The sequence below is a fragment of the Apodemus sylvaticus genome, chromosome 1, assembly GCF_947179515.1.
Source record: "Apodemus sylvaticus chromosome 1, mApoSyl1.1, whole genome shotgun sequence".
NCBI classification, from domain to species: Eukaryota; Metazoa; Chordata; class Mammalia; order Rodentia; family Muridae; genus Apodemus; species Apodemus sylvaticus.
In genome coordinates, this window is record NC_067472.1 from 107563158 (window position 1) to 107578732 (window position 15575).

The 15575-nt window shown below is 53.1% G+C and overlaps 1 protein-coding gene across 4 annotated transcripts; it reads left to right on the forward strand.

Moving 5' to 3' along the window:
• Positions 1-4022: 4022 nt before the first annotated feature.
• On the forward strand, positions 4023-15102 carry Tsku (tsukushi, small leucine rich proteoglycan). Of its 4 annotated transcripts, none has more exons than XM_052158164.1 (2): positions 4023-4176; positions 12649-15102. In XM_052158164.1, exon 2 carries the CDS (start codon positions 12657-12659, stop codon positions 13719-13721), a length of 1065 nt encoding a protein of 354 aa, XP_052014124.1. In that variant the 5' UTR covers positions 4023-4176; positions 12649-12656; the 3' UTR covers positions 13722-15102. The 4 variants fall into 4 exon arrangements, with proteins under 4 accessions (XP_052014124.1, XP_052014130.1, XP_052014127.1 ...); XM_052158170.1 differs by having other exon boundaries at positions 4149-4259; XM_052158167.1 differs by lacking the exon at positions 4023-4176 and adding an exon at positions 4266-4356.
• Positions 15103-15575: the final 473 nt, after the last annotated feature.

Here is a 15575-nt window from a genome sequence, read left to right on the forward strand (position 1 = left end):
AAAGAAAGAAAGAAAGAAAGAAAGAAAGGAGGAAGGAAAGGAGGAAGGAAGAAAGGAAGGAAGGAAAGAAAAAGAAAGAAGAAAGAAAGAAAGGAGGAAGGAAAGAAGGAAGGAAAGAAAAAGAAAGAAGAAAGAAAGAAAGGAGGAAGGAAAGAAGGAAGGAAAGGAAGAAAGAAGGAAGGAAGAAGGAAGGAATAAATAAATAAACAAATACATCCTGCATTCCTTTGTAATGTGGCTTGGCTGCAGTGCACATTCTGAGACCTGTAAATGTGACCCTTATGTGACACTTCACCACACACTACTTTTCTCAGCCAGCTCTGTCATAATGTTCTAGGTGGTCAGAGGTTTCCTATACATACCCAAGCCTTCATGCTCCTGTCTCCAGCTCTAAATCTGTGAAAAGTCCAGCCATGAGTGTTCAGATAGATTGCCAGGGCCTTCAGAAGGCCGGGCATCTTGGGAAGTCCTCCTTCATCCCACCTCATCCTGTCAACCACTCCCTCAGTTTTCCCAAAGGGGTTCAGTCATCATCCCATAACCAGAGTGCTTGGATACCCTGCCCCTTCACACACCCTTTCAAGAAAGAGCTCTAAAGACCAGATGGATGGTCACCAGTGTACTCTGTCCCTGTAGATTCCTTTGTGACAAACCCATACTGGTAGTCAGAAGGCCTGATCACATGTACTGGTTAGTGCAAGACCTTAGAGTCATCAACGAGGCTCTGGTCTCTATATGCTGTTGTACCAAATCCCTATACTCTTAGGACAACTTCCCACAGGAGTTCCTGCTGATCTCCTTCTTCCCATCTAGGTCCCCTGTTATTATTATTTTTTTTTAATGAGTGTCTTACTTAGGGTTTTATTGCTGTGAAGACACCATGACCATGCAACTCTTATAAAGGAAAGCGTTTAATTGGAGCTGGCCCACAGTTTCAAAGACTTAGTTCATTGTCATCATGCAGGAAACATGGCAGCATGCAGGCAGACGTGAAGAAGGCGTTCTACACCTTGATTCAATGGCAGTGAAAGGAGACTGTTCCTCACTGGGCATAACTTGAGCATAGGAGACCTTAAAACCCACCTCCACGGTGACACAGTTCCTCCAACAAGGCCACACCTATTCCAACAAAGCCACACTCCATACAGGCCAAGCATTCAAACACTTGAGTCTATGGGGCCATTCCTATTCAAACCACCACAATAATCCAATGAGTTTAATAAAAGTTATCTATGGGGGAGGGGCAAAAATGAGAGGTTATTTCCAGGAACATGATTAGTCACCTCCCCTGGCTGTATGAAAAAGCCTTTCCCTCTGACACTAGAGACTGTGGGGGCAGCAGTGCTTGAACATGCAATCTTTCACTTTGGTCTCTCTTTCTCTCAATGGTCAGATAGCAGCTCAGCCTTCGCTCAAACAAACAACAAAATAACAAACGAAAAAGAACCGAGGGATCGGTGAGGCCCTTCAAATAAAGTGTCACTGTACAGTGTATACACACAACCAGCAGGAAAGGCAGAGAGGGCTAAGAGGCTCCTTAGTGATTTAATACGAGAAACTCAACAGTCCTGGCTAGGTCTCCTCTCAGTAGCAGTCCTAAGGTCTCCTATCACCCCTGAACAGAGATATCTCAAGCCCGTTTAAGGTCCCATGTAGAGGCCATTTCTTCAGGTAGATCTTTCATTAGGCACTGAAACTCATTATCTTGCCCAGTATGTTACATCTCAGAAACCAACCATCAAGACTACTAATGATCATAAAGAACATTAGAGCCAGCCAGACAGTGGTGGCGCACGCCTGTAATCCCAGCACTCTGGGAGGCAGAGGCAGGGGGATTTCTGAGTTCGAGGCCAGCCTGGTCTACAGAGTGAGTTCCAGGACAGCCAGAGCTATACAGAGAAACTCTGTCTCGAAAAAACCAAATCCAAAAAAAAAAAAAATCATTAGAGCCCTAAAGCAGACTTTTTCCCGCCAAGCGAACATGGCCAGTCAAAATGAACCTCCATGGAAGACCAGAGAGTTGCTCTCTCTAAAGTCAGCCTCCTCTGGGAATTGAACACTAACCAATCAGAAAGAGTCATTATCATTTTTATGGTGGGGACTGCATGATGGGAACTGCACGATGGCTCCTCCTAACCAAAGGTGATAGTGGGCTGATGAGATAACACAATGAGTGAAACAATTTCCCTTTAATCCTGGTAACCTGAGTCCCATCCCTGGAACTCACACAGTGGAAGTGGTGGGGGAGAGACTAATACCTCACAAGCTGTCCTCTGACATCTACAAATAAATATAGGTACATCCCCCACATCTGGAACAATGAAAGAAATATAATTTTATTTTTTAAAAAATAGAATAGGCAGCTGTAGACAGGTGGTTCTCCGCCTCCATGAATTCTCCCAGTGTGTTCAATAAACCTGTTCCCCTCCTCCTCCTTTGGTCTCTAATGGTGAATTCTTTCACCAACCCTACATCATTCCTCTTGTATTCCTACTGTACAGGGAGAAGAGTTCAGACTCTGCCCAGGAGGCTCCAAGGGAATTGGTGTGCAGCACTAAACCCCAGCAGCCCAACTGTAAGGGTGGGCCTGCCCACTTGGATATGATTCCAGATGAGGCTACAGTGAAAAGATCCCCCAGAGACCTCCTATTCACAAGGATGATGGAATTCTTTTTTCTTCCCCTCTTTTGGTTTTTTGAAACATTCTCTAGAGCTAGACTGTCTTCATACTGACAGTTATCCTGCCTCTACCTCCCAGTACTAAGATAACAGGCAAGCATATAGACAGGGACCACCGTCCCCTCTCTTTAACTAGCAGGGTTCAGCCCAGGTGAGCCCCCAGGGCTATTCTGTGAAAGTAAGGCCAGGGTCTGAACAACTACTTTCTTCTGAGTGTGAGCTTGACTTTGCTGACTGGGAACTCCCTTTTCCTCAGGAGCGCGCGCGTGCGTGTGCACACACACACACACACAAGCCCAAGCAAAGGTTTTTGTTTTTAAATAATAAGGAAGAAAGAAATGAAAAGACTGGATGCAACAAGCCTGGGCCGTGGCAGGGAACGGCGCTGGATTTCCCCACCCAGGGGCCCTTTCCAAAGTGGCAAGTCCCTGGGAGGTCCAGAGCCAACGCCAAACTTCCCTCTAACCCTTTACTGGAAAGTGCCTTCCTCTGGAGGTGGGCATTGTTGGAGTAAATGGGCAGAAGTACCTGCAGCAGGCAATTTCTTCACTCCTGTATTTTTTTCAAACACGCACACATCTCTAGCTATTTGTCTGTCTCTTTCTGTCTGTCTATCTATGTGTGTGATAGATTTGATATATATGTGATATATATATTATGTGTGTGTGTGTGTGTGTGTGTGTGTGTGTGTGTGTGTGTGTGTGATATGCAAATAATTTCGGCTGGAGAGGATGGAAGGCTTAAGCCTCTACTACAGAGCAGTTTCCCTTCTTGGAAATCCAGCCAGAAGTTGACTTTCCCTCCAGGAAAAAAAAGTCTGTTATGTCTGTTGCTTTCTCCCTCACTTGGTGTCTGCCAGCTTTCCTGCTTAAGCTCTCTCTCTCTCTTTTCTGTTCTCTGTCTCTGCCTCTTTTTCTCAAACACACCCATTAAGGACTCTAGACCTTTTAAAAACTTTTTTTAGTGGGGTAGGGTAGGGTAGGGTAGAATTTGAGAGAAAACCCTCACCCACCCATTCTTACTAATTCTGCTTACATACACACACACACACACACACACACACACACACACACACACACACACACACTGGCGACCTCCAGATGTTCCCGACCCAGCGGCCATCTGCTGAGATTACTGGGACGCACAACTGAAGGAAGGCAGAGGGGGCAGGGATCCGGGATGCAGGAAGCTAGGGGAGAGGCCTTGTGAAGTGGGAGGGAACCACGCACTTTTTAGACGCTCCCTAGGGTGGAACCCGTGCTCGGCCGGCGGGCGGGGGCAGGGCTGCTAAAACGCCCCCCTAGACTTGCACTTTAACGACGCTCCCTGAGTTTCCTGGCCTGGAGCCCTTGCGGCCACTGGGTGCCGAGCAAGGGGAGCTCGGCGGCGGGCGGGGACGTGGGGCGGGACGTGTCGCGCGGAGAAAAGCGCCGGCCCACGGGCCAACGCCGGGTCGCCTAGGTGAGCGTGCCGAGGAGACAGCTGTGGACCTGCCAGGTGGGTGCTGTCCGGAGGTGCGGCGAGATCGGCGCGCATTTGGAGATTTGGAGCCCGGGACTCCAACCTCACCGCCCCATCCTGTGAGCAGGCCGGCGCGAGGGGCGGGTCCGGGTCCTGCCGAGGCCCCCCAACTTTTCCGGGACACCGAGCCACAGCAACGCAGTCAGGGGAGCAGGGGTGAGGGCTTTCGGAAGACAAAGGCTCTGCCTGGGGGCTGCGGGCGTGGGCCGGCGCCTCCAGGGTCTTTGTAAGAACACGTGCATCTCACGGTAGTGGGTCTTTTGTGGATTTGGGTTCGGAAGCCAGCATCTGCCCGTGCCTTTGTGTGTGCGTGGCTTTGCGTGGCTATCTCGCTCCGGTGTCCCCGTTTTGCAGCCTTGCGTTTGGTTGTGGGGACCGGTGAGCGCTCCTAGAGTCCGCTTACGTGGTCTATGCTTGGGGACGTGTCTGGGTAGAGTGTCTGTGGGGCATTGCGCCCTGAGAGCCTGAAGCAGCCCCGACTCTCTGCTCCCTTGCTATCCATCGTTTTCCCCCTACTTGGCTTCAAACTTTTCTCTGGGTTCCTCCGGCAACGCCTGTTGGCAGCCCTTCTCTCTCTCACCTCTGGAGGTCCTTTGAGCCGCGAGGGGATGAGATGGATTTGGTGGGTTGGGGGTGGTCGGCAGTGCCTGGCGACTGGCCCGGGTCAGGACTGGGCGGAGCGTGCGGGACACCCTCACAGGACCCCAGTAGGAGGAGGGAGGGGACACCGCTGGTCTGGGCTCCGGCCTGAGGCTGGAGACCCGGGAGTAGCGCACTGCTGGCAGTAGTCTGCTCTGCGCCCCGGACAGAGTGAGTGTGGACTGAGATCAGTCAGCTTGGTGGAGAGACTTGCTTGGCTTTGAGTTCGGGTCTGCATTTAACCGGACCCCAGAGTGAGGGGACGAACCTTCCGATCCAGTAGGTGAGAAAGGCCACGGTTTGCCTGCATCCGGCCTGCTCGTGGCCCCTAACCCTGGTTGGGCTGTGATGAGAAGGGGCCTTCCACACATAAGTTTCCAAAGGGACAGCCAATGGCTCACGGAGGGCACGGGCGTGTTGCTGAGCCCCGTTGAGGTTCGGTCACCGCTGAGGATGAAGTGAGAAGAAGTCTATACCGCGGGAGCGGACCGTGGTGGATACCAGCGTGGCGAGCTTAGTTGAAAGCGGCTCCCGCCCACACTTGGCCGGGCCCACAAGTGACTCAAACTTTGATCCTTTCTTGCTCCATGATAGCCTTTCGGATAGGTCTAGACTTGCTAAGTCCCCAGAGTGGGAGGGGCTCCATCCTGTCTGAGCTTTTGATCCTGAGTGGCAAAGATAAGTCAAACACTTTATTCCCCAACCCTCCACCCCAATTTTTAACTAAGAACTTTGGTCGGTCAGTACTACCCCGTCGGGGTGGGGGTGGGGGAGTAGGGGTGAGGGACAAACTTGGGAAAGACAATGACGGCCACTTTCCTTTTTGTTTCTAGTCCTTATGAAAGAGGGAGTGTGGACCGTCTCTGTACTCTTGATTCTCCTGATTACCAGAGGTCACAGAGCCTGGAAACAATTGTGCCCAGGCAGTAGTAGCTTGTTCCTAGGAAGGCTGGAATGCACCAGCCTGGAGTTCTTGAGTCCACAGGGCTTCTACCTAGTTGTTCCACTGGCCGGTGTAAAGGCAAAAGCTGCAGTTGCTTGTCTTTTAAATGACAGACTGGGCAAAAGATCGAATTCAGACCAATTTTCTTTTTAATTGTAACTTCTGGCTCAATGCAGACAGTGTACTTGATTGGGTTCCCCATCCTTTCTCAGGACTCTGAGCCTAGGAATTGTAGATACTTCCTGAAGACAGCTGGGCCCCACTCAAAGCAAGTACTAAGGCAGACAGGTTCCACAGGAGCAGACCTGGCTGAGTAGGTGACTCTACTCGGGGGTTTGAAGTTTTCCAATAGGTGGCAGAGGCTGGAAAGGCTTCCCACAGTACATGCAGGGCTCTGTGTTTTCTGGAAACAGCAACAGGTACTTGTCTTCCTGTCAGGGTGCAAGGTTGGGTGTTGAGGAATAGGAGTTCCCCAACGGCGGGGAGGGAAGGCAGAGGTGACTCTCTGAGCATCAGTTTGATCTGATGCTCAGAGTTTGAGCCTGTGTGCAGAGAACTGCTGGAGAAAACAACTATGGGGGAGGGGTGTTTGGTCATTCTTTCCTCTGGCCTTTGGATGGTGTTGGAGTCTGGGAGGCCTGTCTGAAGGCAGGGTGCTGCGTATCTTCCAGTCAGGAAGTCTGGGAGTTGTGGTCTCTCCTTCCATAGCCTCCCGCCTCTGTCACCTAGCATGTGTTCTGTCACCTGTCTGATTCTCACGCTCCTTCAAAGGCAGATTTTGATTTCTGTTTCACTGATGTGTTGTGACTGGTAAATAGCATAACAAATTACTACATGTGCTAATAAATCAAGATGTGGTTTCAGGGTGTCTGGTTACATACATTGTGTGAATGCAAGCAGAGGCAGAAATAACATGAACCCCGACTTTAAGCCTGGTTTTACCACTTAGCCAAACCCTGAGTTCCAGGAAGCACCCAAGCAGAAGGAGGCCTCTCTGTCCCTGTCATGTCATTCCTCTGGTTTCTGCCCCTGCCATGACAGTATCCACCCTAGAGATGAGCTGGGCACAGTCTTAGACAGCCATAGCCCAGTGGCCCTTTTAGAAAGCCAGGCTAGGCTGGGAAGGCCTCAGGGAACAGGTAGCTTTTGAATCAAACAAGTGGGAATTTGTGGACAACAAAGGGGCCATCTTTGTCAAAAGAAATAGCCTGTGCGAAGAAAGAGGTCCCTGGGGAGTGACAGGCATTCACCCTGAGAGGCTGTCTTTGTGGAATTGGTTTTAGATGGGGCACAGTGGTGGGGGCTTGATCTTCAGTTGGAGGATGGACTCTGTTGCCCAGCGTAGCACTTTATTAGAGCTATAGCAGTGTTTAGAGGTGGAGGCCAGAGGCCAGAGGGCTACAGAATTCTCCCGAGTATGAGCTACACAGGGTGAGGTGACTGCCCAGTTTGAGGAAGAGGACAGACCTACCTGCCCAGGAGTGACTGCTGGTTTGGTGCCAGTCTCTCATTCAGCCATAGGTGACACCACCCTGCTTCAGCTCTCTCTGGCCTCTGCCACCTTCCCAGATCTCCAGGGGTAACTTCTGGGTTCTCCCCCCATCGGTGTGTCTTAGCATTTCTTTTCTGGCCCTGCAGTCACAGAGGCAAGACAACACTTACTGAGACTCTTGGGCCAGCTTAGGCTGAGTTCTTGCTTTCTCTAATTAATCAGTTCAGGGCCCTGCTGGGAGCAGCGACAGTTGCTCTCCATGTTATAAGACGTGGCCTCACCATCACGTGAAACCCTGTGAAGTTGGTACGCAGTCTTCAGATCCCCTTCTGCCCCATGCAGCCTCTCCCTGTGTTCTCACGTGCTGCTGCTTCAGGTAAGTGGGAACTTGACAATTCCCCCAAAGATCAGCTGGAAGGAGAAAATAGCATTTGGGGCCTTGTCTGTCACCCTGTGACAGACATTCTTTGGGTGGGAGGGTGCTGAAGTCTCAGGCCCCACTCATACCTTGAAGGAGGCCAGGTGCCAGATTCAGAATGCCTGGATCTAGCCTTTGTCTCCTCAGAGGCTGTGTAACTCTGGACAAGTCACCGAACCTCTCTAGACTCTTTAGACAGCTTTAAGACAAGTACAATGGCTTCGAACTTCCTGGTTGTGCTGAGAATGCATAGGACAGGCTGAAGTGTCCTACGGTGACACCGTAACCTTCTATGTGCCTGATACATCTTTTAGGCCTTTTTGTTTGTTTGCTTGCTTCTGAGCAGCTGTCCACACTGCCTGTTTGCCAGGCGAGGCTCGCCATGGGTTTGAAGCTAACGTGTCTGGGTCTGGTTCCCGTTCCTCTGTTACCTGACTGAATACCATGCCCTTGTTTGTCTGTGTGACAGCGGTAATAAGCAGCACCGTGAAGGACTGTCGTGGAGCGGGATTCACGCACTTGGGCAGGCTACCAGTGTGTCCCCCAAATTCTGATTCTGACACTTAGGAAATCTCTCCCTGGGGATTTCATTATCCTCTCTGTGGACTGAGGGGAGTGAGGTGCAAGGCCACCTGGGATTGAGGCACAGCTGGTTGACAGGAAGGCCTGTCCGAAGCAGATGCTGGGCACTGACCCAACCTGCAGCTAGACCCTTGCCCGCTTATCTCCTGTCCCTGGGGATCCCTGTGGAAGTTGTTAAAAAAGAGCTAGAAAGTTCTATGGGTCAGCAATGCTGTGGTGCTGTACCCGGACTTGGCAACCAGGCCCAGGAGGAGCCTGGACTCCAACCTCTAACACAACCCCAGAGAGGTGTCCACAGAAAAGGAGGGTGCTTGGGCCCTCACCAGCAGAGTGTCTGAGAGGTCAGTGCAAACTACTGTGAACTTTCTGGGAGTCTGGCTCTGCAAGTAGGAATCTGGCTGGGAAGGGACAGGAAGGAAATGTTACCACCTCCAGGATATTTAGAAAAGCCACCAGGGACTAAGCACCGACTGAGCAGAGTGCTCCGTCACTACGTGGTCCGCAGCCCTCACTTCTTGTCCGAGAACTCTGAGATTCTAGTGGCAGATCCGGATACCCAGCCAGTCCCAGGTCCTGCAGCCACCCCTGTGGCTTTCTGGCTGGGTCTCTGTGCTGCCACCCTGCCACCAAGTCTGACTTTGACCTCCATTAGGGAAGGATACCTAGGTTAAGAAGGAGGTGCTCTGTCCCAAGCTGCTGGCATCTTATGGTTGAAATTTGAATTTTCTTCAGTACCCTCCAAAGGAGGCCTATTGGTAGCCTGAGGTGTGAGAGGCCGGGAGGGAGGGCAGTGGGAGCCTGTGGAGACAGAGAGTGCTTTGTTCCACCAGGCAGGGGCAGGCCGGTAGATGTCCAAGACATGACGCAAGGACAGTGTGAGGTGGTGGGTCCCAGCTCCTGGGCCTTGCTCTGCTGTTATGGATCCCTTAATGCTCCTCTGGACCTCAGTCAACCGTCATCTCCAAGGGCTCTGCAACTCACAAGTCTGGAATTCTCTGTTTGTGGACAGCATGAACGACAGCTGACCGTGTAGGAGAGCTGCTACCCGGAAGACAACGAGGGCCCAATCCCTGAGGGGATTCGGACAGGGAAGGGAGAAGGGCATCTCCAACTTCTCGAGGCCTCTTGTCCGGGAGTGGTTGATCTCTGTGGTTTTACAAACAATCCCCTCAGGCAGTGATATGGCCAACTCTTGGCAGGTTCCTGATATGATGTCAAGAGAGCCCCTTAGAGCTTACCCAGCCTCGTAGCATTTGCACCGTTCACGCTCGGCCTCACGGGCCAGCAGCCTACTTTCTTTAGAGTCACTGTGGACTTGACATCCTGGGCCCTAAATAGCTCATGGCTGGCCTCACAGGACCCGCTCTCTACCAGACCAGAGCTGTGTGAAATATCTTGCCTTGTGTTCTGTTGATCCTCCGGATGTCTTTCATCTGCTTTGTAGAAAAGATCTCTTGCCCTAGAGATCTCTCTTCTCCTCAGACATCTTTGATGGCTGCCTGTGTGCGCTGCCTGCCTGTTTCTGCTCTTTCTCCCCAGAATCGAGGTCCCTGAATGGAGGCTGAGCCACGTTAATACTGTTACACAGATGAGGAACTCAAACTCCTGGACATAAAACTGAAAAGTCTCAAAACCTCCTGTGTTCAAGATGTCAGTGATGTAGCTGTGGGTGGGAGGGGGCTAATGATGTCACACACTCACACCCAGCGAGGCTTAGCCGCATGACTTTGCTTAGTGGCTTGTTCGGGTTTAAAACTCTGTAGCTCTGGGGTTGGCACTAAACCCTGTATTGTGAAGATGGGAAGCAGAGGCTCACAGAGGGGACTTGACTGGTGGTCACAACGGTCCAGGGCAGAACAGTGACAGAGACCTATGGCCTCTGACTCTCCCCCTGGGACTTGTCCCAACACAGAGCTGCCCTGTTGCTTTCTTGTCAGCGTCCTGGAGTATAGAGAAGCAGGATGGAGGCCCTGTGTCTGACACCTACCCTCGGGAGACAGAGCAGCCCGGCTGTCTATCTGTCCGTCAGTGATCTGGCTGCACTGGGCATGTCCCCCATAGGAGGACATGTCGAGTCCTTACAGCAGCTCTTCGAAGGACTGTCCTCCCCATTTCGTCTCTCCCATAATATGTCCAAAATATTAGCAAGTGGCTCTTCAGATCCTTTAATGGGGGGGGGGGGGAGAGTTGGTCTCATTGAACAAACTTGAGGCCTACAGGAGAGAGGCTTGTGTCACTTCCTGTTTCTCACTGGAGTTCCCCAGGGCCCAAATATGACAGCAGGGGCCGAGGAGATGTTTATGGCACAGCAGGGCAAGGGTCCGGCCTAGAGCATCTGTCGCCCGGGGTGCCTAGGTGGGCCTCCACCTGGACTCCCTCACTCTTGTCGTGAGGACCACGGCTGTGTTCCAGATTCTCCAGGGAAGGCTGTGGGAGACTCTTCACAGTTCAGGGGATTGTTAGCTTGCATGAGGATGTCAGGACAGACATGCCACCCTGTGCAGAGTCTAGGTCTGGGGCCCAGAGGAGAGCACATCTGGCCTGTATTTGCCCTGCTGGTTACATAAGCTAGAGCTCAGGGTAAACCACTTGGCATTTTGTGAGCGCATTGTATAATCACCTCTGGGAGCCAAAGGTGATTTGGGGGACCCTTTGTGGTGTTTATTTAAACACCAGGCAGGGTGGGTTGGAACAGATCAGCTTAGCTAGAGGGCGGGGTAGGGGTGGGGGCAATGAACTCTGGGAGAGCTCTCTGGGGAACAAAGGGGGCCTGGAGCAACTTAATATTTTCCTCTTGGTGCAAACGTTGGAACACTCTGTCCAGCCTTGGCTGGGACCAAGCCCAGGATGCACCTGGGCCGGGTTTAATCCTCAAATTGGTCTCTACAAAAGAAAGGGGTGGGTAAGAAGGGCCCCAGGCTTGGGTAGGGAGAAGAGCCTGGCCCCACTTCTCCCTGGCCCAGGACTGAGCCAGATCAAGTGGCTGCCCCTTTAAAGTTTCATGCAGGGCTGGTAATGCGACCCAGCTGCTCCCCAACCCCCAGCCTAGAAGGTGGGCAGGTCCTCACCCCTCCCAATTTCTTTCTCTGGAGGCCATGGAAGGGGAGACAGGCAGGAGGACAGGCCACCCAGATGAACAGTCTCTGTCCCTTGAGTGGCCACCTAGCAGGGGAGGGGGCCACTTAGAGGCTCTCAGTATATAACCATCTGGTTCTCATGCTAATACCACCCAGCACACGAATGTAAACCTTGAGTGTGCCTAGTACAGACCCTTAGATATGACAGCACACAGTGTCAGACCTAAGTAGTGGCTTCTGTAGTAATTTCACAGAATGAATTGAGGTTAAGGGGTAAGTGGCTTGGGTTGTAGCCTGCGTCCATGAGGAAAACCCCCTCCTGGATTCTGCCCGACTTCCCAGCAGGCCTGCTGGAGGCAGGAGACAGAGACAGAAGAACTGAGCAGGCCTGGGTCTAATTCTGCCCTGTCTTATGCTAGTTTGGCGGTGAGGCACCTGTTCTCTCTGTCTCTGTTTCTTTTTCTGTACAGCGGGGTAACAAGCCCACCACCTTCCACAGTTAAGGGGGGAGCAGAGAGGTGACCCCGCTGTGTTAGCTGGGAGTAGGGCACGGGTAAGGAGACCGGGGCTTAGTTAGGACGGCGGATGTCTCACAAGCATCTTTGGGAGTCTGGACCCTGGGTCTCCAGTAGAAAGGAAGATGGTGCTGCAAGCGAAGCAGCTAAGGGGGCGGGGAGGGCCTAGGCCTGGCAGCCAAGGGTCCTGGCTCTGGGGTCCTCCCCACGGAGTTCTGCCATGCTTAGCTGTAGTCATGGCTGTCTCCACCCCTTCAAAGCTCACTTCTCTCTCAGTGAGATGGAGCTGTGACTCTGCCTTGTAGGTGGTGGTGAGGGTTAGAGGAGGTGATGTTCCCAGGCAGCCAGCTCAGCAGCTGGCCTGTGGCTTCCTTTCAGCAAAGGTGAACGAAGCCCCCAACTCCACACTTGCGCTGTGAGGTCCTCTCTGGCATACCTGGGCCTCCAGCAGCCTCAGAGCCTCAGATCAGCAGTTAGAGTAAAAGCAGCCAAGAGACTGTCTGGTCTGACAGAGTTCACGTGAGATGTCCGGGCACCTTACTTCGGTCAGAGCAGGCCACTTGCATCTCATGATCCCAGTGGAGATCCACCCACCTGGCTCAGCTCTTAACCATACAGATGTGGGGACTGGGGGCAAAAAAAAATGGGGGCTGGGGGTTACGAGTGCTCCAGGAGGCTAGGAGCGGTGACAAGTTCCAGCTGTGTCCCTGCACATGGGCCGTCTTCTAGGGCAGGATCTGAGTGTCTGGTACACCCGCCCTCACCTGCAGCTCTCTTTCCAGGTGTCACCATGCTGGGCTCCCTGTTCCTGCTGCTGCTGGCCACGGGCGGAGTGCAGGCAACTCGGCCATGTTTCCCTGGCTGCCAGTGTGAAGAAGAGACGTTCGGCCTCTTTGACAGCTTCAGCCTGATCCGAGTGGACTGCAGCAGCCTGGGCCCCCACATCGTTCCTGTGCCCATCCCTCTGGACACAGCCCACCTGGACCTGTCTTCCAACCGACTAGAAACCGTGAATGAGTCAGTGCTGGCAGGGCCCGGCTATACCACGCTGGCTGGCCTGGATCTCAGTTACAACCTCCTCACCAGCATCACACCCTCCGCCTTCTCCCGCCTGCGCTACCTGGAGTCACTTGACCTTAGCCACAATGGCCTGGCAGCCCTGCCGGCAGAGATTTTCACCAGCTCCCCCTTGAGTGACATCAACCTGAGCCATAACCGACTGCGAGAGGTCTCGATATCTGCCTTCAGCACCCACAGCCAGGGCCGGGCACTGCACGTGGACCTATCCCACAATCATATCCACCGTCTGCTCCCCCATCCAGCCCGGGCCAGCCTGCCTGCACCTACCATTCAGAGCCTGAACCTGTCCTGGAACCGGCTCCGGGCTGTGCCGGATCTCCGAGACCTGCCCCTGCGTTACCTGAGCCTGGATGGGAACCCTCTGGCCACCATCAACCCAGGTGCCTTCATGGGGCTGGCAGGCCTCACCCACCTGTCCCTGGCCAGCCTACAGGGTATCCTCCAACTACCCCCTCACGGCTTCCGGGAGCTCCCCAGCCTTCAGGTCCTGGACTTGTCAGGTAACCCGAAGCTCAAGTGGGCAGGAGCTGAGGTGTTTTCAGGCCTGGGTTTGCTGCAAGAACTAGACCTGTCGGGCTCCAGCTTGGTGCCCCTGCCTGAGATGCTGCTACATCACCTCCCCGCTTTACAAAGCGTCAGCGTAGGCCAAGATGTGCAGTGCCGGCGCCTGGTGCGGGAGGGTGCCTACCACCGGCAGCCTGGCTCCAGCCCTAAGGTCGTCCTACATTGTGGAGACACCCAGGAATCTGCTGCCAGGGGCCCAGATATCTTGTGACGAATGGTGTGGCCTGAGGCCACTTGACAGACTTCCGTCCTGGGCTTGCTCAGGTCCCCACTAATACTTCAATGTGCCAATGCCTGTGGCCTTGAGTCTACGGGCCTAAGTGGCGGCCATCTCAGTAAAGATATGGGCCGAGGATAGTTTTTATACCTGGGGCCTCTACCCAATAACACAACCTGCCTGTTTGTCGCAGTGGCTCAACGCCCAGAACTGTGTATGAGCAAAGGAACTTCGATGCCAAAGGGACTTTGGTCCCTTTCTGAGCCCCGCCCCACTCGTCCCTGAAGTGCCTTCCCTTTTGTCTGGACTGACCTGACCCACGATGTTAGGACTGTAGGTGAGCACCAGCACTGCAAAGCTGACTCAGGTCCGCTGGGCTGAAGGTCCCTTTGAGTCCAGTGTCTAGTCACACCTTTTAGCTCCAAGCCCGTGAGGCCCACTTCTTCCTTTTCTCATGGAATCCTGGGTCGAATCTTAGTGATAGAAGGACCTAGAGAGAACATCGAATCCACCCACCTTGGGGGCAGATGGTAATATGGGACCCTAGAGCAGCAGTCATGCTCACCTGGGGTCCTGGACAGAAGCCCAGCCTCCTGCTGAGGTCGGGGGCTTTGTCTCCCCTGCCCTGCTGGGTACCCTGTTACCAGTCACTGTGCTGTTTCCCATTGTGCCCAGCAGTAGCAGCAACAAGGTCACAGAGGTGGGGACCCTAGGTCCGGTGGTGGCCAGCTTACGGTATGAGGACAGTCAGTCCCCTTTCAGAGCCTCAGGAAGCTTGGAACACCTCAGTCTCAAGCCTGTCAGTTTCTTACGCTGGGATGGGAGTACCCCCAGCATCAAGACTGGAAACGTACACATTTCCCCCAGGGACACCGTCTTAAGATGCTTTTCTAAGAAGTCAATGCAATTGTGGCCATCTGGCCATGAGTTCCAAGGGACTCATGGGCTTGATGTCCACGGGCCAGAGCCCAGAGACCTACTTCGCCCTCCAAGGGGTGTGGCAGAAAGGGTCTCCCACGCACATTGTGCTCACCCCAGGGCCACATCTCAGCTCTCCAGCCCTGGATTCGTTCCTGTCTTCATTTTATGAGTCGTTGCCTTTTTAAAATGAACTGTCACTTTTTAACCCCCACCTCTGCTGGTCGGGGGATGGAGAGGAAGATAAATGTATGTGTTCACTTTTGTAAGGCTGTTCTGGGGCTAGGGGTACTCGGGAAGAAGGTGGTTATCAGTGACCATGTGGGCATTGGGGCTGGTCCCAGAGATGTTTGCAAGTCAGTGAGAGCTCTGTCTTCTCAACCTAGCCCAGCCCAGCCCACTCTGTGACTGGTCCTTGGTTTAATAAACACATGTAAGAGTTCTTTCCATCACTGAACTAGTGCTTGCTGGCAATCACTGGACTGGGATTGGGGCCACAAAGATAAATTAGATCCCACCTTGGGCTGCTTGTTCTCCCTGAAAAGGCCAAAAGCCTTCCAGAATTGGGGGTGTCTGACAGCATATGAGAGGAAGCCACTTGGGTGGACCAACCCTCTTCCTGTACCCCATCCACTTCCTTCACCCCCTCTCCATGCCACCCCACCGTCACCCACCATCTGTCCAGCTTTAGCGGTGAGCTTGCTGGGACCTCGCATGCCCCTGCCTCAGCTCAGGCAGTAGCTGTGTCTGTGTGGAGGGGTTCTGTCCTTGCCTTCTCTGAGCCCCTCAGCTCTTTCTCACCTAGGACAATCAGCTCCTAATGTGCCTTAGGAGTTTCCCAGAGGCTTGCTCTAACTCCCGTCAGTCAGTCAGCTTTGCCCATCATTGCATTAAGCTGCCGTGGAACAGTCACTCGTGTTTGCACACCTC